Source organism: Rhinopithecus bieti, unplaced genomic scaffold, assembly GCF_001698545.2.
Source record: "Rhinopithecus bieti isolate Rb0 unplaced genomic scaffold, ASM169854v2 scaffold_14826, whole genome shotgun sequence".
Lineage (NCBI taxonomy): Eukaryota > Metazoa > Chordata > Mammalia > Primates > Cercopithecidae > Rhinopithecus > Rhinopithecus bieti.
The window spans coordinates 4071341-4097800 of NW_016808328.1; the positions used below are offsets into that span (position 1 = coordinate 4071341).

The 26460-nt window shown below is 51.0% G+C and overlaps 1 protein-coding gene across 1 annotated transcript in view; it reads left to right on the forward strand.

Moving 5' to 3' along the window:
• Window positions 1-1335: 1335 nt before the first annotated feature.
• The window catches only part of ECE1 (endothelin converting enzyme 1), a 77733-nt gene continuing 52608 nt past the window's right edge, over window positions 1336-26460 (forward strand). The window contains 5 exon segments of the mRNA XM_017886499.1: window positions 1336-1353; window positions 1355-1390; window positions 1597-1683; window positions 13069-13210; window positions 19694-19906. Of these exon segments, the coding sequence (XP_017741988.1) occupies window positions 1336-1353; window positions 1355-1390; window positions 1597-1683; window positions 13069-13210; window positions 19694-19906 (496 nt within the window).

Consider the following 26460-nt stretch of genomic DNA (forward strand, 5'->3'; position numbering starts at 1 on the left):
GTTCAAGCAATTCTCCTGCCTCAGCCTCTTGAGTAGCTGGGATTACAGGCGCATGCCACCAGGCCCAGCTGATTTTTTGTATTTTCAGTAGAGACAGAGTTTCACCATGTTGGCCAGGCTGGTCTTGAACTCCTGACTTCAAGTGATGCACCTGCCCTGGCCTCCCAAAGTGTTGGGATTACAAGCGTGAGTGAGCCACGGCACCTGGCTTCAGCCAGATTTCATTTTAAAGGCTCACCCTGGCTGCCGAGGGGGCTGTCAGAGGGCAAGAGTGGAAGCCAGGAGACCATTAGGAGCCACTGCCCTCACTGTCCCTGTGATGTCAGGCCCCTCACCCCTCTAAACCTGTTTATTCACACATATGTGTGATGGTGAGAATCACATTTGGAATTAACAGAAATGTACTTTGCAAAGTTGAAAAGTACTCATAAATGCAGGGATTCCCATCTTGCTAGAAGTGGAGAGTCCTTTGGAAATCTGCTGGGTTAGACCTCTCTGGGGTTCTTGATTGGGACAGTGCTGGGGCTGAGTCCCTAACTGAACACCTCATATCTGAGAGAGCCCCCTTTCCCTGCTTAGGGTTATAGGAGAGGGCTCAGGGGCTGGGGGGAGGGGGCACCTGGCTGAGGCTCAGACTCTTGATGGGGAAGATGGGAAAGAAGGGTCCCCTTCCTGGCTGCTGACGTCCCTTGGAGCAGTGGTTCTCTTGTGTTGCAGGGAAGGCGACACCTTTGAGCACAGGGGTGACCACCGGACCACCCTGCAGCCATCCAAATGCGCACACACAGCTCTTTCATCCCGTGTCAGGGAGTTAGATGAAATTTTCTGAAACTCATTCACAAACTCTAGCTTAAAGGCCTCTGAGCTAGAAAGGGGAACTGAAAGGGGACACCTATCTTTTTACTCCACCTTTTTTGTCTGGTCTTTCTAGCATTAACCCCCTAGACACACCTAAGGGCTGATGCTGAGGGGAACCTGTCTTGATTGCTCTGGGCCAAATCGAGGGCACCTTCCTGACACTTTTGTTATCTGCCACTGGGGACCCCATTGTTGAAGGGGGACTTAAGATTTTCACGAAGGAGAGCTCACTGTGAGGGCCTTTCCTGCCTGCTAGGGGCTTCAGTTTGGGGGCCTCCTCTCCCGACCTCCGGGGAAGGGAGGGGTCCCCATCTCCCCCAGGCCTCTCGGGGCTTGTGGTCTCCCCGGGAGGCCGGAGGTTGGGAACCGGGCGCCGGCGCACTGATCAGGCCCCGCCCGCGAAGGTGGTGCAACGCCTGGTCCGGCCCATCCCATCCCGGCCACCCGGGCAGCGGGACCAGGCGTCTGGGGCGCAGCATGCGGGGCTTGTGGCCGCCGCCCCCCCGTGTCCGCCCTGCTGTCGGCGCTGGGGGTGAGGCGGGTGCGGCCCGGAGGGCGGGGCGGGAGGCGGGCGGGACCCCTCCCCGCGCGGGCCGCTCCGTGGGCCGGTCTCGGTCTCGGGTGTCCTAGCTGGGGCGGGGCCCGGTAGCGGTGGCGCCGGGGTCGGGGCCGCTTCCCCAGTCGGGCACGAGAGCCATGGAGGCGCTGAGGGAGTCCGTGCTGCATTTGGCCTTGCAGATGTCGACCTACAAGCGGGCCACGTTGGACGAGGAGGACCTGGTGGACTCACTCTCCGAGAGCGACGCGTACCCCAACGGCCTGCAGGTAGGCGCCCTTCGCTCCCTCCCGGTGTCCCGGCCCCCGGGGTCCAGGGTCCGGGCATGCGCGCTGCTGCTGCCGCGCCCCCTGTCCCTACCTACCCCGCCTCTTCCCCTCCCCCGTCCCGCCATCCGGGAGGGGCCGCGCCTCCGCGCAGCTGGAGCTCCGCGCGGAGAAGCCTTCCGGAGCCCACCAGTTTCCCCTCACCTGCCCCCGCCATCCCCAGATCCTCCCGGCCACCTGCTTCTGGGGCCACAGCCCAGGTGGCAGAGTTGAAAGCACCCCCGAGACCCGAACTGGCCCAGTTCCCTTTCCACAGAAGGCACAGTTTGTGAATGTCCCGGGACTTGCCCAGGCTCATTACCGGCAGTCTACAGCTTTTCTGTTTTAGCGTGGAAAGCCCTGCATCCCTGGAACCCACTCCCCCAGTCCTGGGCAAACTGGGAAAGTTGGTCACCTTATCCCGGAGGCAGTACCACCCTCTTCCTCTTTCCCACCCAATACCTGAGTTTCCTGGGGCCAGGAACCTGTCCTCTGCCCCCTCTCCCTGCCACTTTTCATCCTACTGAGGAAGTCCAATTCCTCCCCTCCCCAGGGTCTGCGCCTGTGGGCGTCTCATCTGCCCACTCCTGGGGAGGGCCCCACCCCCGTCCCTGCCTTGTGACAGGACATAGAGCAAGGCTGCTTTCTGCCCTCCCCTCCCTGGGGGGATGCACTGGGACAGTTGTGGCCAAGACCTCAGTGCTGGAGGGGTTTGGAGCCAGCCAGGTGCATGGGAAGGTGTTGGAAACGATGCGGACACCCCAGGAGACCCAGTGATCTGGCTCTTCAGAAACCAGTGTAGAAAGAGGAGCTGGGGCACCCCAGTTCCCAGAGGACTTCTGCCAGGTAGACCAAGGGAGGTATTCGGGAGAATCTTGGGGGCGCTTGGTGAACTGGCACACAACCCTTCCCAAAGGCGAGCTTAGGATGAGTGGACACTTAGGTTGCCAGGCCCTCTCCACTCAGACACGCCTCTTAGAAGCGAATAATCCTCCCAGTGCAGGGAGACACCATTGATGGAGTTCCTCCTCCAGGAGTCAGGCCCAGGGGACCCAAACTCATGGTCCCGAGTGCTCTACCCACTGGGATGTGGTACCCCTGCTTAACCTTCAGGAACACCCCTGAGAGCTGTAGGGATTACTGTCCCCACTTACAGATGTGGAAACTGAGGCTCTGAGAGGGGCAACCACTGGCCTTCGGTCACAGAGCTAAAAATCCAGGAGCGACACATCAAACCCCGTCTGTCTCAAACCTCTTCCCAGTGGACTGTTCATAAGAGGCTGAAGCCAACAGGAAATTAGATTTCTGGGGCAGGTGCTTTTCCTTTCACGAATCAAAACAGAATCTAATCAGCAATGTTTTTCAGTCTCATCTTCCACAGAATGGTCTAAATATATCAACACGAAAGCATTTCAGAATTCAGCAAAGTAATATGCCGTGTTGCTGTTATGCTCACAGTAGCCTGTTTGGGGTATAGCCTTTTTTTTTTTTTTTTTTTTTTGAGACAGAGTCTCGCTCTGTCACCCAGGCTGGAGTGCAGTGGCCGGATCTCAGCTCACTGCAAGCTCCGCCTCCCGGGTTTACGCCATTCTCCTGTCTCAGCCTCCTGAGTAGCTGGGACTACAGGCGCCCGCCACCTCGCCCGGCTAGTTTTTTGCATTTTTTAGTAGAGACAGGGTTTCACCAGGTTAGCCAGGATGGTCTCGATCTCCTGACCTTGTGATCCGCCCGTCTCGGCCTCCCAAAGTGCTGGGATTACAGGCTTGAGCCACTGCGCCCGGCCGGGGTATAGCCTTTTTAAGATGAAGTAGCACATTTGTCTGGGGAGGGCCCCCGGCCAAGCAGGGGGAGCCCTGTCTCTGAAGCCAGCGACCCAGGTTTGAATTCTTACTCCACTCATGACCTTGGGCAGGTGGCTTAATCTCTTTCATTGGTGATGCCTCACTGTGAAATGGATGTTAGGGAAAGTGGATGTCATGCATATTATACAGGGCCTGCTAGGATTATTGTTTTATGGCCACGTTATTGATGATAAAGGCGAGGTACAGAGAGAGGTTAGAGACATTCCTGGGGTGGCATCGCTGTTGTCTATGGTCGGAGTTAGTGTCGGTGTCCCCAAATGGATACATTTTCCACTTTCCTTGTAGGAAAAAGCAAAGAGGTTACCCAAGAATTTGGGGCATTTTTGTGGGTACCCAGCTTGGCTTGCATGGCGCCGCCACAACTTCCCCAACGTGAGCATAAATTAGCTAGTGCTTGCTTTTCTGAGTCAAGAACCCGTTCATCTCCATTTATGAGGCGGAGTATTCTATTAATTTAATGTTTTCAATCATTGTTTTTTTTTTTTTCCCGCAGTGTGAAAGCTTTATATGCTCACTTGGGGGAGAAAAAAAGATAGTCAAGTATAAAAAGGAATTAAAACGGAGCAGTAATCCTGCCACTTGGAGATAACAGTTTCTAATTTTCACACTTGTATGTATATATTTTTAAACATAGTTGAACTTACTCTAAATATACAATGTTATATCCTGCATTTTTCATTCAGTGCCACTTCATAAGCATCTTCTACATTGTCAGAAACTCCCAAAACATGCAGCCATTAAAAATCGTAACACCTCATGGTACCAACATATAAAACTATATTTATTCAATCCACTGTAGTTGGACCCTTAGGCTCAATTGCTGTCACTCTGTGGGTGACCCATTTTTTAGCTTTTCAGATTATTTCCTTTGGGCCGGTTGCTAGCAGCACAACTTCTCCCTCAACTTTATTTATGTTTATTTATTTATTTTGAGACAGAATCTCTCTCTGTTGTAGAGGCTGGAGTGCAGTGGCGCGATCTCAGCTCACTGCAACCTCCACCTCCCAGGTTCAAGCGATTCTCCTGCCTGAGCCTCTGGAGTAGCTGGGATTACAGGCGCACGCCACCACGCTCGGCTAATATTTGTATTTTCAGTAGAGATGAGGCTTTGCCATGTTGGCCAGGCTGGTCTCGAACTCCTGCCCTCAGGTGATCTGCCTGCCTCGGCCTTCCAAAGTGCTGGGATTATAGGCATGAACCACCACGTCTAGTCTGCACTCTCAATTTTAGACTTTTTAGAATAGACCCTTCACCCCAAATCCTTTCTCTTGATGGACAGCTAAAAAATAAGCTATTTGATTTTTCAAGATTTTGAAGTCCATTAGTCTTAGGAAGTCCCAGGTGATCAACACCAATAACTAATAAATGGAAACTTCCATTTTTCAGCCAAATTTGCCACATTCGTTACTTTATTACTTGCCACATTTATTTATTATTACTGGACCTGCTGGCTAGTGTTGAATTTAACCAGAGCAAAATTCTACCTGTACCTCACATGAAAGCATTTTCTTTTCTTTTCTTTTTTTTTTTTTTTTTTTTTTTGAGACAAGGTCTCACTCTGCTGCCGAGGCTAGAGTGCAGTGGCGCAATCTGGGCTTACTGCAGCCTTGACCTGTGATTCTCTCACCTCAGCCTCCCAGATAGCTGCAACTACAGGCACATGCCGCCATGCCTGGCTAATTTTTGTATTTTTAGTAGAGATGGGGTTTTGCCATGTTGCCCAGGCTGGTCTCGAACTCCTGGCCTCAAGTGATCCTCCTGCCTCAGCCTCCCAAAGGACTGGGATTACAGCCACCGTGCCTAACCTTTTCTTTTTCTTTATCCCGTATTTTAGGCACAAATTACTTGCAGTCTACTAAAGTGAGTCACTCTAGACCAAGCACAGAATTCAGAGGCAGTTAGCTCTAGCTTGGAGCCCAGCTCTGGCTCTTCTGGGCTGTGAGACCTGAAAGCAACTCACTTCCTCAGCTTCCTTTGTAAAATGGGGTTAATATTATTACCCACCTCTTGGAGCTGTTGTAAAGGCTCAAACGGGACAGTATGAGGGAAAGCATTTTGCATAATGCTTAGAAAAAGGATCTGGTTATTACGAGGATTATTATAGAAACTCACTATGGGTGACATGATATAATAATATACATCTAAATATGTTAGCTTTCTCTCTGAAGCCTCTGCTCTGCTAAAGCCAGCTGCCTGATCTTCCCACACCTGAACATACACCATTTCAGTGGCAGGAAGGGAAACAGCTGAAGTTACACCTGCAGCCTGAACTGAGGAGCAGATGGCCATGTCTACCAAAACCTTTGAAATTCATTCAATTACTTCTAACGATCTTTTTTTGTTGTTGTTAGGAAAAAAGGAAAGGTGAGATATTAAATTCTTAGTTATGGTTTTCTCATTTTTTTCCCACCTTGCACAGGGCTCCCCTCCCCTCCCCTTTGCCTTCTTTCCCCTTCTTTCTTCTTCCTTCTTCTTTCTTTTTTTTTCTTTTTTTTTGAGACAGAGTCTCGCATTGTTGCCCAGACCGGAGTGCAGTGGCACAATCTCAGCTCACTGCAACCTCCACCTCCTGGGTTCAAGCAATTCTCCCACCTCAGCCTCCCCAGTAGCTGGGATTACAGGTGCGCACCACCATGCCTGGCTAATTTTTGTGTTTTTAGTAGAGATAGAGTTTTACCATGTTGGCCAGCCTGGCCTCAAACTCCCAACCTCAGGTGATCCACCTGCCTTGGCCTCCCAAAGTGCTGGGATTACAGGCATGAGCCACTTTGCTGGCCCCCAGCCCCTAATTTTTATATGTATTTTGTAGAGCCAGTTTCTTACTTTGTTTGCTCTCTCGTCTGGGCTTGAGTGCATTGGCGTGATCATGGCTTACTGCAGGCTTGAATTCCTGGGCTCAAGCGATCCTCTCACCTTAGCCTCCCAAAGTGCTGGGATTACAGATGTGAGCCATCATGCCTGGCCAAAGCTGTCTTTTGAGGGTGATTTCAGGGACAGGCCCACTCAGTGCTTTAAAAAGACATGTCTCTTTACCTGTAGTTATCAACTCTGTTTGCCTGTTAGAGCCTTGAGGTTCTAGAGTCTGAGAGGTCATACCTGGAACCTCATCCACCCTCCTCATTTTAGAGATGGGAGACTGAGGCCCAGAGACTGCCCAGCAACACGCAGTGGGATATTTGACTTCTCGGGGTTACCGTCTTTCTCCCATGCTGTGGGGAGCTGGGTGTTCCTTCTGGGAGGCAAGGAAAGCTAGAAAGTACTTGATCAGCCTTTGACTCTTGCTAAGATGTGAGGAGTGCCCTCCCCTACCTACAGCAGGTCATACTTTAAGCTGTTACCAGTCATTTAAAGTCAGTCATCTGGATGGGGTGGCAGACAGGGCTCAGGCGGAGACAAGAGGACACAAGGACATGAGTTTTGCTCTGGACTGACCCCAGTACCTCAGCCAGAAGGCCGCCTCATGGAAACTTTACTGGAAGAAACTTCCCCAAACTGACTTTGCGGCACTTCCGGAGGCAGGGTTCCTCGCAGGCTGGGCTGTCACAGTCGACTTGCTCTCAAAGGCTTATTTACTCCAGGGAGCGGAGCCTGGTGCCCCTGCCAGCGCTCCCGGGTGGCTGGGCTTCTGGGCTGCAGACGGGTGGGATCCCTGCTAGACCCTTGGCCAAACCACTCCCATCGCTGCTTCCTGCAGCCCAGGTTGCTGAGTTCTGCCTTCCCTCCCGACCTGACTCTGAAAACCTGGCTTCGCCTGGCTCCCCACCCTTTCTGCTCCTGGCTTGTCTCCTGGGCCCCAGGCAGTGGGCCCCGTCCTCACCTGTAGAACTTGTTCTTGCTGTAAGCCTAGGTGAGCCAAGCACTCACTTCTGTAACCAAATATGTGTCCCGGATTAGGGCTTTGTTCCCTTGGCTGTGGAAACCCTGGGAACTCCTGGCTGGATAGCGCTGCTCTGTTTCCCTTACTCTAGCTCTCTCACTCTCTCTGTTTCTCTGGCTCTCTCATTTCTTTGTCTTGTTCTCCACCTCTCTGTTTTGAGGGCACCACCTCCCTCTCATTCTCTTTCTGTTTTCCACGACAATAAATAGGAAATTAAGCCCACCAGTGAGCTGAGCATCTACAGCAGTTCTGCGTCTTCCAGGCGTCAGCGCTGCCTCTTAGCGGATGGTCACTTCACAGTACCCTCTCCTGAGATGGACCGGGCTGCCCACCACCAATCCTCCTCAGGATAGAATTGGCTGCTCGGGCCAGTTCTACCATGATTGACAGGACCTCATTTCCAAAAGAAAACTAAGAAACCACTCACATCTCCCTATGCTGTGACCTCATCTCACGGATCCCCTCCACAGTCCCATGAAGGAGGCTGGGCAGGTGTAACAGGGATGCAAAGAAAAGAGACTCAGCCGAGGCCAGCAGCCATTGGAAGCAGATCGATGCCCTGACTCACAGCCCAGCCCTTTCCACTGCACCCAGGAATTGGCCAACCTGCCCTGGAGAGGCCTCCTGATCCTGGTCCAGTACCTCTAGGTGACTTCTCCCGCACCAGGAAGAGGCATCTGGATTCGTTCTGCCTTCAGAGACAAGGCTCATCCAGAAACCATGAGGCCCATAGCCTATAATACAAGTCAAGCAAAACTTGACAACAAAACAAGACAAAGGTTAAAAACTGCATTTTCAAACTCCATTTGCTATTCTTGCCTGAAACTATGAATTTTTAATTCAATTCTGGCTTAATTTTAATTTAATTTTGCAGTGAATACCATCTGTTTTGATTTAGCACTTTTCATCAAACAGTGAAGGGCAGCTCCACCTCCTGCCCCTGCAGGAGGGTAGCACGTCCTGGTAGGCCTGCAGCTACCAGTCCTGGAGATGTGAGTTGCCTCCCTGTTCTCTCTCCTCTCTCTTTGCCTTCACGCCCCAACTTCCTGTGTTTCTTCTGGTACTAACGCTAATACCTATTCTTAGAAATGTTGTGAAGATAGGCCTGGCTCAGTGGCTCATACCTGTAATCCCAGCACTTTGGGAAACTGAGGTGAGCAGATCACCTGAGGTCAGGAGTTTGAGACCAGCCTGGCCAACATGGTGAAACTGTCTCTACTAAAACACAAAAATTAGCTGGGCGTGGTGGCGCACACCTGTAATCCCAGCTACTTGGGAGGCTGAGGCAGGAGAATTGTTTGAACCCAGGAGACAGAGGTTCCAATGAACAGAGACCTCCCCACTGCACTCCAGCCTGGGTGACACAGTGAGACTCCGTCTCAAAAAAAAAAAAATTTAAAAAAGGAATGTTATGGGCCAGGCACTGTGGATCACGCCTGTAATCCCAGCATTTTGGGAGGCTGAGGCGGGCAGATCACGAGGTCAGGAGATTGATTGAGACCATCCTGGCTAGCACGGTAAAAACCCATCTCCACTAAAAATACAAAAAATTAGCCAGGCATGGTGGCACGTCCCTGTAGTCCCAGCTACTCGGGAGGCTGAGGCAGGAGAATCTCTTGAACCCGGGAGGCCAAGGTTGCAGTGAGCCGAGATGGCACCACTGCACTTCAGCCTGAGTGACAGAGCAAGACTCTGTCTCAAAAAAAAAAAAAAAAAGAATGTTATGAAGACAGAATTGCACCATCAAAATGGAATTAATATGATCCCAGGCACTTAGCCCTCAAGTGTTTATTTGCTGCCACTATTCTTTTTTTCTTCCCTCTGCCTCTGTTTCTTTCATCCTCCCCCTTCTGTTCCTTTCTTCTCTCCCTTCTCTCCACAGATGACTTTGCTCCTTGCTCCTAGCTATCTCCTGTCCAGATAAGGTGAGGTTTCCCTGCATCCCAAGCCTAGTGGCTGTGTCCTTTGGCTCCCTGGAGCCAGCACCAGGCATAGGGTGCTGGCTTTTCTTTTCTTTCTTTTTTTTTTGTTTTCAAGACAGGGTCTCGCTCTGTCATGCAGGTTGGAGTGCAGTGACGTGATGTCTGCTCACTGCAGCTTCCAGGTCCCGGTTTCAAGCAATTCTCCCACCTCAGCCTCCCCAGTAGCTGGGATTACAGGCGTGTGCCACCATGCCCAGCTAATTTTAATATTTTTAGTAGAGACGCGGTTTCACCATGTTGGCCAGGCTGATCTCAAACTCCCAACCTCAGGTGATCCACCCACCTCACCCTCCCAAGGTGCTGGGATTACAGTCATGAGCCACTGTGCCTGGCCTCTTTTTTTTTTTCTTTTTTGAGATAGGGTCTTGCTCTGTTGCCCGGGCTGGAGTGCAGAGGCACAATCATGGCTCACTGCAGCCTCGACCTTCCAGGCTCAAGCAGTCCTCCCGCCTCAGCTTCCCAAGTAGTTGGGACTACAAGTGTGTGCCACCATGCCTACTAATTTAATTTATTTTATTTTATTTTTTAGAGATGGGGTCTGACTGTGTTGTCCAGGCTGGTCTTGAACTCCTGGGCTTAAGCCATCCTCCTGCCTCAGCCTCCCAAAGTGTTGGGATTCTAGGCATGAACTACCAAGCCTGGCTGATGGGTACCTCTTAAACCAAGGTCTCATTCAGGCGTGGTGGCTCACACCTGTAATCCCAGCACTTTGGGAGGCTGAGGCAGGTGGGTCACGAGGTCAGAAGGTCGAGATCAGCCTGACCAACATGGTGAAACCCCATCTCTATTAAAAATACAAAAATTAGCCAGGCATGTGAGCACACACCTATAATCTTAGCTACTCAGGAGGCTGAGGCAGGAGAATCGCTTGAAGCAGAGGTTGCGATGAGCCGAGATTGTGCCATTGCACTCCAGCCTGGTTGACAGAGGGAGATTCCGTCTCAAAAAAACAAAACAAAACAAAACAAAAAAACGGTCTCACGACCTCCTTGTGCCCTGTGAGCTGAGCCATGATAATGGGGGCATGAGAGGCCTAAAGAAGGAAGGATGAAACAAACTCAGAGGCAGCAGGACACACACCTCAGTGTCCCTAGACAAGGCAGTGCCTGCTTCAAGTCCTTGGGGCCCTTCTGAATACCAGTGACCAAGGTAAAGTGTGTGTGATAACTCATTACTCTGAGAAAGCACTTGATAAACTTTTGAGTACAGTGTACATGTTAGCGTCATACCCGGCTGTCTGTCTCTGCGCCAGGCCCTCACAGCCTGAAGTTTTCTTCTTTTTTTTTTTTTTTGAGACAGAGTCTCGCTTTGTCACCCGGGCTGGAGTGCAGTGGCCAGATCTCAGCTCACTGCAAGCTCCGCCTCCCGGGTTTACGCCATTCTCCTGCCTCAGCCTCCAGAGTAGCTGGGACTACAGGCGCCCGCCACCTCGCCCGGCTAGATTTTGTATTTTTTTTTAGTAGAGACGGGGTTTCACCGTGTTAGCCAGGATGGTCTCGAACTCCTGACCTCGTGATCCGCCCGTCTTGGCCTCCCAAAGTGCTGGGATTACAGGCTTGAGCCACCACACCCGGCCTGAAGTTTTCATTCATGAACGTAGCATGGGCTGAAACTTCCATTGCTCACTGTTTTAGAAGAGATTCTTGAAGGATTTGAGCAGGCGGCGTCCCTCCCACTACCTGACCCAGCTGCTTCAGTGTCTTAGCCTCCTGGGCCTCCACAGAAGTGTCTCTAAGCCCCAAGATCCTTTGCTCAGTTTTGTTTTGTTTTGTTTCCGAGATGGAGTCTGGCTCTGTCGCCCAGGTGGAGTGCAGTGGCACAATCTCAGCTCACTGCAACCTCTGCCTCCCAGGTTCAAGCGATTCTCCTGCCTCAGCCTCCCGAGTAGCTGGGATTACAGGCGCCCGCCACCACACCCAGCTAATTTTTGTGTTTTTTAGTAGAGATGGGGTTTCACTATGTTGGCCAGGCTCCACTCGAACTCCTGACCTCAGGTGATCCTCCCACCTCAGCCTCCCAAAGTATTGGGACTACAGGCGGGAGCCCCCACGCCTGGCCCTTTTTCTCAGTTTTGGAACCCAACTTTTTTTTCCACAGAAAGTGCTTGTGTTCCTCTGTCTCTGGTGCAGCAAATCCCAGTCATTTCCTGCCCAGTAAATACCTAACCATGGCCACGTGGCTTCTCAGTACCCTTCCCTCAAGTGACCCACTTCAGATCCCCAAGTGCCAGGGTGGGACTCCCTCAGGACTCTGACCGGGCACCAGGGGCACCCCTCAGGCTATTGGTGGGGCACTTGCAGGTCAGAGTCTCAGTCTCCTCATCTTCCCTGACAGCTCCCCCTCTTCCTGGAAAGCCTTGCTCCCTCCACCCTGCCCTTCCCAAAGGGCAAGTCTAATCATGTCACTCCAGTCCTCAAGAGGAAGTCCAGGCTCTTAACTTGGCTTTCTGTGCCCCTTAGCATCTAGGCCCTCCTCTCCTCTCCACTTCCATTCCCTCTTATCTGGCCAGTTCCTACTTATTCTCACCCACCCAGGCCAGACATCTCCCCTTCCAGGAAGCCCTCCCTGATTGAACCCCTGCCAGCCCCAGTCTGTTTCTTTATCTGCCTCCCTGCTGGGGCTGTGTATTTCCAACATGGCCCTGAGTTGGTGCTCAGCTGTTAGCACATGACACAGTGTCACTGAACACATGTCACCCCACCTTCAGGAGACCCTTCCTGTCCTGTGGCCATGGGTTTTGCAGGAAGCACCTCTCGGAACAGAGGGGAGCCCCAAGCTGCCTTGGGTGTGAGAGGTCTGGGCTGACGGCTCCCATTGCTGCTGGCTGGTGTGTCCCTCCTCGGGCAGGGAGGGCCCTGCCACACCCTGCACTTCCTCTCATTGTGCCTCCCTTCCTGTTTAGCTAGACTGTTAGGCTGGAGAGATTTTTCCTCCCTTTCAGGACCTGAATGGAGCTATTTCTCCTTGCATCTCTGCCAACATCTCCCAGGACCCACCTCTGATCCACTGGTGGGCTCAGGCATCAACAGCTTTGGGTTCCAATCCCAGCTGTCCCCATTCAGCTGGGTGGTGAGAAGCCAGGGTCTCACCTCTGTGGACCTCAGTTTCCTCGTAAAAAGAAAAGTAACGAGGTGGCTCGTGTGTTTTTGTGTGGGATTATGAGGGTTTAATGAGCTAAGGAGGTCTGTGCTTCTGGGAAGTGTGAGCCGTGGCTGTGTAACCCTTGTCCCTGACTCGCTGATGTGGGAGTTCTGCGGAGAGCCCAGCTGGGTACTCACTGGATCCCTGCAAGTCCAAACATCCTGTTCTTTTTGAACTCCTCACTGTAGAAACAGGGAAAAGCTGTAGTTTTTTTCCTTCCACTCATATCAAGTGACACAAAAAAACAAGCCTGTTGGGGCCGAGCTGCTTGACTCTCTGATGTTTGGGAGCAGATCTGAGCAGCTGAGCAGGGTGGCTGTTCCTTTCTTGGATTAGGGTTGAATCTGTGGGAACCAGACCACCCCTGAGATAGGAGGCAGCCCTGATGCCTCCCCAGGGCCTGGGCCTACAGCAGAGCCCCTTCCTCCAAGGGAAGCGGGACCTGGGGCTCACGTCTTCCCCGCCCCTCCTGCCTCCTTCCCTACAGGTGAACTTCCACAGCCCCCGGAGTGGCCAGAGGTGCTGGGCTGCACGGACCCAGGTGGAGAAGCGGCTGGTGGTACTGGTGGCACTTCTGGCGGCAGGACTGGTGGCCTGCTTGGCAGCGCTGGGCATCCAGTACCAGACAAGTAGGTGCCTCTGTGTTGCATGGTGGGCTTGACTCACTCCTGTCCCTGGCTCTGTCAACTTGGGCAAGGGGGGCTTTCCTGCTTAAGCTGGGCAGGCCTCTAAGGCCAAGGAGGGAGCCAGGCCCAGGGGGATCTGGGTGCTGAGATGGACCAAGACCTGGGAAGTGGGCAGCATGGGTGGTATAAAGATCTCACACTTGAGTCCACATCCTGTCCCAGCAACTTACTGGCTGTGTGACCTTGGACAAACCTCTTACTCTCTCAGCCTGTGTCTTCTCTAATTTAAATGAGAAAACAGTGCCTAGTTGGGGGATGGCTCTGCGGACTAGAGATAACATATGTCACATAGTTGGTGCCTTGTGTTGTTGCTAGGATGTGGGGTAATTACACACATACGCTGACATTGTCTGCTATCTCTAGTTCCAATAAAATAACAATAATGCCCTCTGTTTACTAAATTCTTTCCTCGGACCAAATACCCCAAATACCACACCCGCTTCAGATGCAATCTGATTTCCTCCTCGAGGCAGCCCTGTGAGGTGTGGTTACTTTTGGCCCCTTTTCCATATTAGGAAACTGAGGTACTCAGATGGAGTAACTTGCCCAAGGTTACGTGGCTAATGGGGGATCCAGTGGGGCGCTTGAATGTGGAGGTTGGAATTCACCCACAGGCTACTGGGCTCAAGCCCAGGCTCCACCTCCCTTTGTAATCCAAGTATGCTCCAGAGCACAGTAGCACCCCCAGGAGAGCTGCCCTTCCGGGATCCAGCTGCCTGTCGTGTTCCTTGGTCCGTGCTTTTGTCTGTCCCATTTTGAATGGTGATACAATTGGGCCCCTCTGATCCTGCTGTAGGGATCTGAGACTGGTTCTCTGTTTCCAACTGAGTGGATCTAGCCAGGTGCCTCACACAGAGTTGATGCTCAGTAAACACTTATGAAGTGGGAAAGGGTGGATCCAAGTTAGAAATAAGGATGGGGAATTAGCCAACGCCAGGACCTCTCAGTCCCCTATTGCCCCAACATTTATTCTTCTGATGGCAGATGGTTCACCTGGTTGAGCAGCCTCTGGGGGCTCTGCTCAGCATCCCACCCACTGACTCAGTCTCTCACCCCATGAGAGAGACTGAGCTTTCTCGGGATCTGGGAACGTTCACTCCAGGCTGTGTGGAGCCTTCCCTCTGAAGTTGCTGGCCTGCGAGGGGTGGGGAGGGGACTCGGGGGCCTAGAAAAGAGCAGGGACTTCATCTGAGCGTTCTTCCATCCCTCCTGGGTTAGGCACAAAGGTATCCATTCACTCCACAAACATAGGTTGTACTTAAGAAATAATTGCTTGATTAGTTAACTGACTGTCTAATGGTTTATGGTGTTTTACGAAATGTGCCTGGCTCAGCAAGTACTTAATGCCTATGTGACTAATTAATGACTAGCTTTCAGGCCTTTAACCAGATGTGTTTAGCATAGTGCCTGTGCCACAGGTGTGCAATAGTAAAATGAATAAATTAATGTTTGAATGAACAAAGGGGTAAGAAGGAAGATCAAGCTGAGAACAGCCTTTCTCTGCTAAGTGTATGTATATTGTGTGATTCTGTCCTGGTGCGTGTGTGTGTGTGTGCGTGCCTCCTCTACTAACAGGACACAAGCTCGTCGTCGTCTCCTGCCACTGCCATGTCGTTTCATCCTGAATCCGCTCTAGTTCAGAACCCCCTGCTGGTCAGTGTGGACCCTGGCCAGCGCATCTGCACAGCTCTTGGCTTGGAGCAGCGGGAGCTGGCCAGACTCCGGCAGCCAGAGTTGCCCTGAGACTGCCCCTCGGAGCTCCCAAGATATGTCTTTGCCAGAAACCAGGAGGGAGTCCCCACGGGCCAGCTCCTGATGATCAGACCCAAAACATTTCTGTTGTTATTGCCCAGTGGGGTCCCTTGGGAGGAATCCTGCTTCTGCCTCTGTTGTGTCCCTCTCTGGGTCTCAGAAGGGTTTTCTCCAGCCTGGACCTGGGAGAAGAACATTCTTCTCCTGGAATGGAGCTGGGCAGAGGATCAGGTGACCCCTGAGCCACCTGGGAAAGCAGTGGCCACCCCAGATATTAACAGTAACCTTATTACCAAGGTGCTGGTGCTGGCCACATCTGAGCAAACACCAGGCCAGTCAAAGCAAATCTGGCCGGGCACAGTGGCTCTCACACCTGTAATCCCAGCACTTTGGGAGGCCAAGGTGGACGGATCACCTGAGGTCAAGATGTTCACCAAGCATGACCAACATGGTGAAATCCCGCCTCTACTAAAAAATACAAAAATTAGCCAGGCATGTCGGCACACACCTGTAGTCCAGCTACTCTGGTGGCTGTCGTGGTGCACACCTGTAGTCCCAGCTACTCGAGAGGCTGAGGCAGGAGAATCGCTTGAACCTGGGAGGCAGAGGTTGCAGTGAGCCAGAGTGGCACCACTGCACTCCAGCCTGGGTGACAGAGCAAGAGTCTGTCTCAAAAAAAAAAAAAGCAAATCTTCTGGTGATTCTGAAGGCCAGCCTCTGGGAATGTCTGGGCACATATTTACATTTTTTAACTTACCTTCCTGCTATGCTTCCTTTCCAGAAACATCGGTGCTTTGCAAACAGAGGCAACAAAACAAACAATACATTCTCCAAGAACATATATGTGTGTGTGTGTGTGTGTGTGTGTGTGTGTGTGTGTGTGTATATATATATATATTTTTTTTTTTTTGAGACAGAGTCTTGCTCTGTCACCCACGCTGGAGTGCAGTGGTGTGATCTCGGCTCACTGCAAGCTCCGCCTCCCGTGTTCACGCCGTTCTCCTGCCTCAGCCTCCCGAGTAGCTGGTACTATAGGCACCCGCCACCACGCCTGGCTAATTTTTTGTATTTTTAGTAGAGACGGGGTTTCACCGTGTTGGCCAGGATGGTCTCGATCTCCTGACCGCATGATCCACCCGCCTCAGCCTCCCAAGGTGGTGGGATTACAGGCGTGAGCCACCACGCCTGGCTCCAAGAACATATTTTTAAGAAAGCATTCTACACAGTTTTGAGGCCAGGCTCTGTCCAGATGAATGTCTGTAAATTAAATCTAAGATCTGTTTCTGCCTTCTCAATTGATCATACGTGTCCCAAAGGAAAGACGTTTGCTGCCTCTGCAGGTGGTGAACAAGTACTGAATAAGGCCTTTCATTCATTTGGTTGTTCATTCAAAAACACATATTGAGGCTGGGCACAGTGGCTCACTCCTATAATCCTAGCCCTTTGGGAGGCCGAGGCGGGTGGATCAACTGACGTCAAGAGTTCAAGACCAGCCTGGCCAACATGGTGAAACCTTGTGTCTACTAAAAATACAAAAAATTAGCCAGGCGTGGTGGTGGACGCTTGTAATCCCAGCTACTCAAGAGGCTGAGGCAAGAGAATTGCTTGAGCCCAGAAGGCAGAGGTTGCAGTGAGTCGAGATTGTGCCACTGCATTCCAGCCTGGGCGACAGAGCAAAAACTGTCTCAAAAGAAAAAAAACAAACACGTATTAAACAGCTGCTAGTTGCCAAATACAATGCTAGGCAATGGAAATATAAGAACACATAGGATACTGGCCTGCCCTGAAGTTCACATTCTAGTAGGACAGGTGGACAAGGAGATGGCCATGACATAGCACAGTAGCACAGCAGGCACCCAGGCCGCTGAGGGACCCAGAGAGGGAAGGGGGTCTGGGAAGGTTTCCCTAGGAAGATGCGGCCTTAGATGAGGGGGCCTGGAAACCATAAAGTCATCAAAATGCATGAAGCACCTCCTAGGCCAGGGATATTTCATGAAGTTTCTGCAAACCATTGAATAGTTGAATAATCAAGCCGTTGCTCCTTAAGCACCTCCTTGGTCCCTAGCCCAGTGTCCAACAAAATAGACACTTAGTGAAGAACTCAAACCTCTAAGACTCCTTTTTTTTTTGAGACAGAATCTCTTTCTTGTCACCCAGGCTGGAGTGCAGTGGCATAGTCTCGACTCACTGCAACCTCTGCCTCCCAGGTTCAAAAGATTCTCCTGCCTCAGCCTCCCAAGTAGCTGGGATTACAGGTGCCCACCATCATGCCTGACTAATTTTTGTATTTTTAGTGGTGATGGGGTTTCACCATGTTGGCCAGGCTGGTCTCGAATTCCTGACCTCAGGTGATCCGCCCGCCTCAGCCTCCCAAAGTGCTGGGATTATAGGCGTGAGCCAGCGAGCCCAGCCTCTGAGACTGACTGCTGGGACTAGTTTCTTGTTTTGTTTTTAAACCCAAGTCCCCATATGATAACAGCGAAAACCTTAATCAGTTAATTAATCGGTCTGTCTCTCTCACACACACAGACACATCCACACAGATGCTGATGCGTCTTCCCGCGTTAGGCTCATTCTCAGCCTGTCTCCTGGGCATCTCCACCAGCCAAGATATTGTAAGATTTTCCTTCCTGTGGTTTGATGTATGAAAACAATAGGTATTCTTTTCCTTCCCTAAGTGTGGAGTGACAGCGTAATATTCAACAGGCTCTTTCGACCTACATAGAAATTCTCTCCCTGCCCCTTAAAGATTCTGGTGCTTCCCCGGAGTTTAGAAGTGGAGCGTTCAACTGTGATAAAGATGATTTGATTTAGAGATACTTAAAATGGCACTATCACCCCCACCATTTCCTTTCTCTGTTTTTGTGCGTAATGGCTCCATAATTTTTTATGACATACCTCTTAACTGTGAACAATAATTTTTAATTGTTGTGTGATTATCTCAACGTCAAATCACCCTGATTTTCCTGCTGTTGTGTGGCTGCTCTGTGCCCTTTGTCAGCTACCCATCTGAAGGACTTTGTGTTTGTCATCAGATGTTAATAAGCCCACAAGTGAACCTCTGCCCACTGGCCTTACGTTCCTGAGTGAGGTGAGCACTGCCCCTACTAGCCTGTGCGTTCTTTGCTGGTCTCTAAAGACTGGCCTGAAACTTCAGACCCTGAGACTCGAGGAAGCTGAACCCCTGTGCCCAGCCACGGCCATCATCACTGTGAAATCTGTGAAATTGGTCCTACATTTCTTCCTAACTTTTAGATAGAGAAACTGAGGCATGGAGAGATGAGGTCACTTGCCCAAAGCCTCACTGGCAAAAGTAGAAAGCTGGATTTGAACCCAGGTCTGGTGGCCTCCAAAGCCCACTCTGCCTCACTGCCTCCCTGTGTGGTGGGGAAACAGATCTCAGCAGTCAGGCTGCACCAGCCCCTGGTATGACTGGCAAAGAGGTGGTAAAGGAAAGCAGAAAAACAGCCTTGGCATGGCTGGGCTGAGACAGGCTAGGGCCCAGCTCTCAGCTCTCCTCCCTCCGGCATAGCTGAGCGACCTTGTTCCATTCACTCCCTCAGTTTCCTCATCTTTAACCAGGGACATGATGCCTGCAGCTGATGGCTTGTAATAATGAGTTAAATGAGAACCTGAGTGTGTGCAAAGTGCCCAGTGCATGGCCACGTTCAGTGAAGTCCCTTTGGTCATCAGCACAGCCTGGGTGGATGGATGATGGCACTGGGCCTGTGATTCTCGGTCCTGCACAGTCAGCTTCCTGTTGCTGCCTCAGGCCAGGCCTCTGCGCAGGCCACCCGGGCTTTGGGTCCTTTGGGAGAGCTCAGCCGCCAACATTGAGGTTGGGCTCTGGCCCTTTCCTCTTGCTTCTGGCAAACCAGTCTCTTAGGGTTGTTCAGCCTTTGGGTTTTTGAGGATTCCTTGAGGTCACGCACTCTCCTGCTTGTACGCAGGAGTGATTTTTCCTGTTTCCTCCTTCTATTCCTAATAGGCTTTCCTCCTGCCTATGTCTTATCATCCGTACTGTCTACATCACCCTTTTGGCATGTAGTAAACGTTCAGTTTATTTTTGCAGAAAGGAGGACAGACATTTCTCCTACTGTTCCCTTTTGATTTATGTGTATATCCCCAACTGAATTGTTAGGTCTTGGATTAAAGGACTCTGCCTTTTTATGCCCAGTACCCCAGTACCCTACACACACACACACACACACACACACACACACACGGGCATGGGCGCACACTTTCATGCAGGAGAACACACACACGCACACACATGCACTCTATACACAGCAAAGAACCTGGAAGATAGTCATTAGCTTGCTGAGTGAATGCATGCATGCATGAATAAATTTGTTGAGCATCAGGGAATAATAAAGAGTCAATTAATATTTACAGAGGAAAAGGTTGATTAAGAGAAACACCTGGGTTCTGGGTACCTTTTAGCCATAAGAAGGATTTTAGACAGCTGAATAGAAGTCTTGTGTTATAAGCCAGCAAATTTTAAATGGGCAGAAATCATTTATCTGTAGGGGTCTAGTGACTGTTCAGTTCCAAATCTGTGTGGTCAGGGCCGGGGTAGGACATGTGACCCCTGGGCCCTAAGCCGCCTTCTCTGCCCTCCCTGCTTCTTCTCTGCTTGCCCTTCACTGGCCTCTTGTCCTTGACCCCTTGCAGGATCCCCTTCTGTGTGCCTGAGCGAAGCTTGTGTCTCAGTGACCAGCTCCATCTTGAGCTCCATGGACCCCACAGTGGACCCCTGCCAGGACTTCTTCAGCTATGCCTGTGGGGGCTGGATCAAAGCCAACCCAGTCCCTGATGGTCACTCACGCTGGGGGACCTTCAGCAACCTCTGGGAACACAACCAGGCGATCATCAAGCACCTCCTCGGTAAGCATCTAGCATGGAGACCAAGGAATGGGCCACAGCAGGGAGCTGTCAGCTGGTCCAGCCAGCTTCCCAACCACACCTGCTTAGAGGAGGAGCTTGGCAGAATGGGCCATGTGCGGTGGCTCACACCTATAATCCCAGCACTCTGAGAGGCCGAGGTGGGTGGATCACTTGAGACCTGGAGTTCCAGACCAGCCTGGCCAACATGGCAAAACCCTGTCTCTACTAAAAATACAAAAATTAGCTAGGTATGGTGGCGTGCGCCTGTAGTACTTGGGAGGCTGAGGCAGAAGAATTGCTTGAAACTGGGAGGCAGAGGTTACAGTGAGCCGAGACCACGCCACTGCACTCCAACCTGGGCAACAGAGTGAGATTCTGTCTAAAAAATAAGAAAAGAGGCGCCTGACAGAATGGAAGACCATAGACTTGGGAGTAGGTGAATCTGGGTTAGAATATCTGCCCTCACTCATTGTATGATCCTGAGTAAGTCACGTATCTCTGAGCCTCAGTTTCTTCATCTGTAAAATGAGACTAATAAGACCCAAGCTACAGAGTTTTGAGAACTAGAGCTCTCACGTGTAAAGCATTAGCATGGTGTGTGTGGCATGTAGGGTGTACACAAGAACTGGTGGCTGTGGTCGTTACTTTTGTGGCTTCAAGCTTGTCATAGCTTTTGACTAGTATTGACTGTGAGTTTTGAAAGTTGTGAGCAAAAGGGATCGGGACTGAACACACTAAATCAGATTCTAAGGTTGTGATCCAATGAAAGTTCTAACAACAGCTTATCAGAGACTTAGTTATTCAGTGTAGGCGGGAATCATCCTTAGCCTCGTGGTGATCGGGCTTGCATGGTAAGCCGTCTGGTCAGAGTTCTCTTTGCACTTCACTAGGCCTTGGGCACCTCTAGTTCACCCCTGTGTTGATGGTTTTATCCTCAGATTAGAGCTCCACGTTGTCTGGTTTGCAGCTGTATCCTTAGTTAATGTTTGTTGAATTCCCAGCTGCCCACTGGGCTCCTCCTCTGGTGTGAAATCACAACACCCGTGCTGCACCACAAAGCTGCTCACCTGAACCCCTCCACAGCTGGGACCATGGCTGTCTCCCTCTCCTGCTGTCCCCTGCTCCATCCTGGGACCCTAAATGCTGGGAGAGGCTGGATTCTGAAAAGCCAGTCAATTTAGCCATCAACAAGAGAACCTAGATCACACAAATACTTACTGTTTTAAAAACCGTTAAGCTATTCAAAGGTAGATAGGTACAATAGAAGATACCCAAAAGGGGACAGATCTTCTTAAAGGGACAGAAATCTTAAGAGACAGGAAATAATTCTAAATGGACATTTATCAATTTAAGGCAACTGAGTCTTTTAGATTACAGGGAAAGTAGACAAACCAGGTGAAGGAGACCTTTTCTTTCTTTCCTGCCCTAGCCCCACAGGGCAGAGCCGCAGCTAGGCAAAACACACCCACCCTTTCTCCTGGCCTCCCACAGCTCCCAAAGCAGCAGCAGCAGCCACCTTCCGCCTAACTCCCTGAGGATGAGCAGGGTGGTGCGTATGGATCTGGGGTTGAAGCTCAGTATATCTGAAGCAGCAAAGCCCCAGCCTGAGATGTCCCCTGCCTGCCTTATGCCACCAAAGTGCTTTCGAAAGAGGGTGTAACTTTTCATTTTAGAACCAGATGCTTAAAAGGCAAATATGTCTGTCATTGCAAGACTGGAACTCAAGGACGTCCCTTCTCCAGTGCCTAACATCACAGCCGGGGGCTTGGCAGGGCCCCTAGTCCAGGTAGTATAACAAGGTGGGCCGGTTCCTCTGCTTCAGAGTCACCAGGACCTGGGTTCAAATGTGGACTCTGCCACTTACTATGAGGTCTTGGGTCAATTATATCACCTCCCTGGCTGGTTTTCTCATTAGTACAGTGGGAACCATGCCTCCTCCGAATTTTGAAAATTAAATGGGAAATACATTTAAATGTATTTAAACCATGCCTAGGCCTGGCATGTCGTGATGGCTGCTGTTTGTATTGATGTAAGTGTTATTACTCATCCTTGACCTTTGCATAGCATTTGACTGGTTACAGAGAGATGCCATCCCATTTGATCCTGCAGGGTGGAATCTGGGAAGGTGGTGTTCACTCCATTGGTAGATGAGGAAAGCAAGATCTGGAGAGGTTCTCATGATAGGCCAGTGAGTGGCAGAGCTGAGACTTGTCTGATGCCTTGTGTGCCCTTTCCCCTGTCCCACACCACCTCCTTCAGGTACAAGGGACAGACATAGCTCCCTTTCCGCGGTGCCTGCAAGAACCTGCAGGGAGCGCAGAGCCTGAGGTCCTGAAGGAAGGAGAGACACGGAGGTCTGCCGCGTGCTGTGCACTGTTCCAGGCTCTTTACAGCCACTGCCTCCTTAATCCTCACAACCCCAGACTTCAGAATTGTTGTTCCCATTTTGTAGATGCAGAAACTGAGGCTCCCAGAAGTTAAGTGACTTTGTCAAGGACATACCACCAGTCCAAAATGGTGAGAGGCTCACCCTCTGGGGAGCAGTTAGCATTTAGAGGGGATAGGGCAGGATGGCGGTCAGGCCCTCTAACTTCCCAGTGAGGCCCAGAACGGGCTCTTGTGCATCTTAGGGGTTCTGATCTGACTGGGTCTGGGACTGGTTCTCATTGGGAGAACCTTAGGTCTGGGCCAAGATTGAGTCCATCCCCGCTGTTCCTGAGGATTAAGCCGTGGGTGGGGAGCTACATCAAACGGGCCATGGAACAACCCAGAATCATGCGTTCAACCCTGACCCCGAGTCCAGGGTCCAGTGATACCAGGAGGCCAGACCGCAGAGTTTTGAAGTCAAGCAATCCTGGTGTGCTAGCTGCTTATCACCCGTGTGGCCTTGGACAAGTGACCTGGCTTCTCTCCCACTTAGTTTGATTATCTGTGCGGTCGGGATAATGTTGCCTCCTCACACGTGCATTTACTGTGAGTGTTGACTTGCCTGGGATGATTCAAAGTGCTCAGCACCAGAATACACCGGAATACTAGCCTGGCACCTAGTAGGTGCTCAGCAAAGCACAGCTGCCCTCCTTGGTGGTGGTAGATGAGTTCCAACCAAGACTTCTTACAAACAAGCTGTATGACTGCAGAGAGGTCACCCAGATTTTTAGGTCCTCGGCTCATCACCTATAAAGTGGGAACTAACTGAAACTCAGATCATTAGTAGGGATGCTCTAAGGGTTAATGGGATGGGCAAAGAACAGAGTCATTATTGCTTATTTATTAGAGAAGCACTGGTATGTAGACCCATTTATCAGGAAGGAGGTGCAGGAAGCTATGTTATCAGGAAGCTTTGACACACTGAGTATCTCACTTGTATTGTTTCATTGAACTCTCATAGTAAACTCATGGAGTAGGCTATATTTGCCCATTTTACAGATGAGACTCATGAATATGAAGGAAATGTATTTCCTAGGAAATGGTGAGGCTGGGATTAGACCCAGACTTGTGGAGCCTCAAAGCTTGTATTCTTTCTCTACTCACTCCACTGTCAGATTCAGCAGGGAGAGGCCCTGGGTTGGCACTGCTGGCTTGGAGAGCAGCCAAGAAGTGTGGTTTGCCTGCCTCCTTTCCCCAGCGGCTGCTTCACTGAGCTCTCAGCCCAGGCCAGCCAAGTCCCAGCCCAGGTCCAATGAACACAGGAGCTGGGGTCACCCCCATGTCATATTGACTAGGGGCTTCCCCAGAAGGCATATCCTGGGGTCCTCTCCCCCAAGCCTCACTCCTGGGAACTAGTCTGGAAATGGCCCCTCAACTTTGGGCTTGATACCTGGGGATTTTGATACATGGAAACTCCTGAAAAGTCAGATGGCAGGTGAGTGGGTGGCCAAAAAATGCAGGAGTGTGGGCCAGTGCATTCTTGGGCTTAAGGCCAGGCTGGGTTCAGCCTCTCCAAGACAAAGGGGTCAGCCAGCAGGCCTCGGAAAGGAGCCAGAGCTGATGGGCATGGGAACAAGCCGGAGGTGCCCAGGCCACTCCGACCTGCTGAGGGGAGGGCTTCCCTCTAGGCAGAGAGGGGAGAAGGGGCATTTAGAGTGCCAGTGTGGATTGTGTCAGCTGGTCCGGCAGGATAGCTGTTACCATCTGCTTGTGTGACCTTGGGCAAGCCATTTCTCTGCCAGGTGAATTCATGCTAGCCTCCTCAGAGGCAATCCAGGCAGATCTGTAGCAAGTGGGCCGAACTAGGCCAGGTGCCACCTTGGCATGACCGGGCAGTCTGCGAGCTGGGGGTGGTGACCTCAGCTGCAGGACACACAGATGCCTCGCACTTCACTCTGCCACTCCCCAAAGTGGCCAGCATGGGCTGCCCTCCTAGGTTTTGGGGAAATGGGAGTGGTGGCCTTACCTCGTCAGAGGAAGGAAACAGCCAGCTCCTTCAGCCCTTAGACTTGGTCCTGCCTTGGGCTTTCCAACTGTGCTTGTAGCTCGGATTATTCCACCAGCTAGATTCCCTACACCACCCCCTCCAAAGCCTCCGAGACTTTTCTCAAACCTGCTGCCCCCATTGTCTTCTGTGGCTACCAAATGGCCTGTCTAGGCTTGAGCTACAATTACACTGTGCACCTGTCGTGTTTGCTTTACTGTATTTTATACTGTAAGATGAATGCGTACAAAAAAAAATCAGTGCATGCTCATTGTGACAATTCAAGCAACACAGATTCTGTAAAGAAAAAACTAGCAGTCTGCCTTCTGGTCTCCCTGGGAGATACACACACAGTATTCCAATAGCATTACATGTGTCCATGTCGGTGATGTGGCAGTTAATGATGTCACCCTGTGACATCTCTCATATTTTATTTTGACATGTTTTCCCAATACCTGCTGTCTAATTGAGTTTGATCTTCCTGTGCATATTGGAAGGAAGCCATCTATGGACAGGATCTGCATCATGAGTGCTTTCTATCCAGTATGGTGTCTACAGGAGTGGGTGCTGCCTTCCTGTTTAGGGAATGGTTATGTGGATTGATTGATTCTTAGTCTGTTTGTGCTATTGTAACCAAATACCACAGACTGGATGATACGGTTTGGCTGTGTCCCTACCCAAATCTCATCCTGAATTGTAGCTCCCTCAATTCCCACATTTTGTGGCAAGAACCCAGTGGGAGGTCACTGAATCATGGGGGAGGCTCTTTCCCATGCTGTTCTTGTGATAGTGAATAAGTCTCACAAGATCTGATGGTTTTAAAAACGGAGTTCCCCTGCACAGCCTCTGTCTCTGCCTGTTGCCATCCATGTAAGACGTGACTTGCTCCTCCTTGCCGTCCACCATGATGGTGAGGCCTCCCCAGCCACATGGAAGTGTAAGTCCATTAAACCTCTTTATTTTGTAAATTGCCCAGTCTTGGGTATGTCTGTATCAGCAGCGTGAAAACAGACTAATACACTGGATAATTTATAAACAACAGAAATTTATTTCTCACTATTCTGGATGCTGTGAAGTCCAAGATCAAGGCACAGGCTCTTTCAGTGTCTCTGTTAAGGGTTGCTCTCTGCTTCCAAGATGGCACCATGAACTGTGTCTTCACATGGCATAAGGGACTGAAGAGGGGGGAACTGGCCCCCTCAAGCCCTTTTATAAGACACTAATCCATTCATAGGGCAGAGCCTTCAGGGCCTCATCACTTCCTAAAGGCCTCACCTCTTAAAACTGCTCCTTAAGGATTAAGTTTCAACTTGAATTTTGGAGGGGACACATTCAAATTATAGCATTGACTCAACAATGTGAGGATGGGAGGGAGTGTCCAGGGCTTCTTAGGGGCAGCTGGGCTGCTTCAGGTTCACCTCTGGTTTTCTGAGCCAACCTGCAGGAAAGGACAGGGAAGTGGAAAAGGCTTGGGCTCTAGTCCTGGCTGCAGCCACTTTTGCGACCTTGGACGAGTTACCCAACCTCTTACTTGTAAATGGAGTGTGATAACAGCCACTGTGGAAATTGTCAGGACAAGATGCACGCACAGCCATGCCTATGGCCATCTACAGAGGAAGCAGTTCACTTTCTCAGGAAGGCTTAGAAGTCCAGCATGCTACCCACTAGCTCTGCCTTGATAGGCCAGTTTCTTCACCCACCTGGGCCTCATTTTCCTTGTCTCTGAAATGGGATGGTGATATCTCTCTCAGGGACCAGGGTGAGGTTGTGACAGCAGCACAGGGTCTGCTGTAGACGCTGTGAGTGGTGGTGGTGGTGGAATTCTTTTTGTTTTGCAGAGCAAGGCGTCTCATTTATCAGCACCCCTTCCCCCCAGCACAGGATGGGGCTCCTGAGGCTTGTGACTGAATGGGTTCTGGTTTTATCTAAAACAAACACTGGTCCTGCCCTGGTGTGAAGTCAGGGCCCCACAGGCTCCTGGCCAGATGGTCCCACTGCATCAAGGGAGGCCGCACGATTTCCAGATACCCCTATTCCCGCAGCATGTGGGGGATTCCCAGACACCCCTATCATAGCCCATGGCTCTACCTGCCTGGGCATTCATTTCCTCCCTGAGGAGTGATGTGCAGAGAGCGTTCCAATG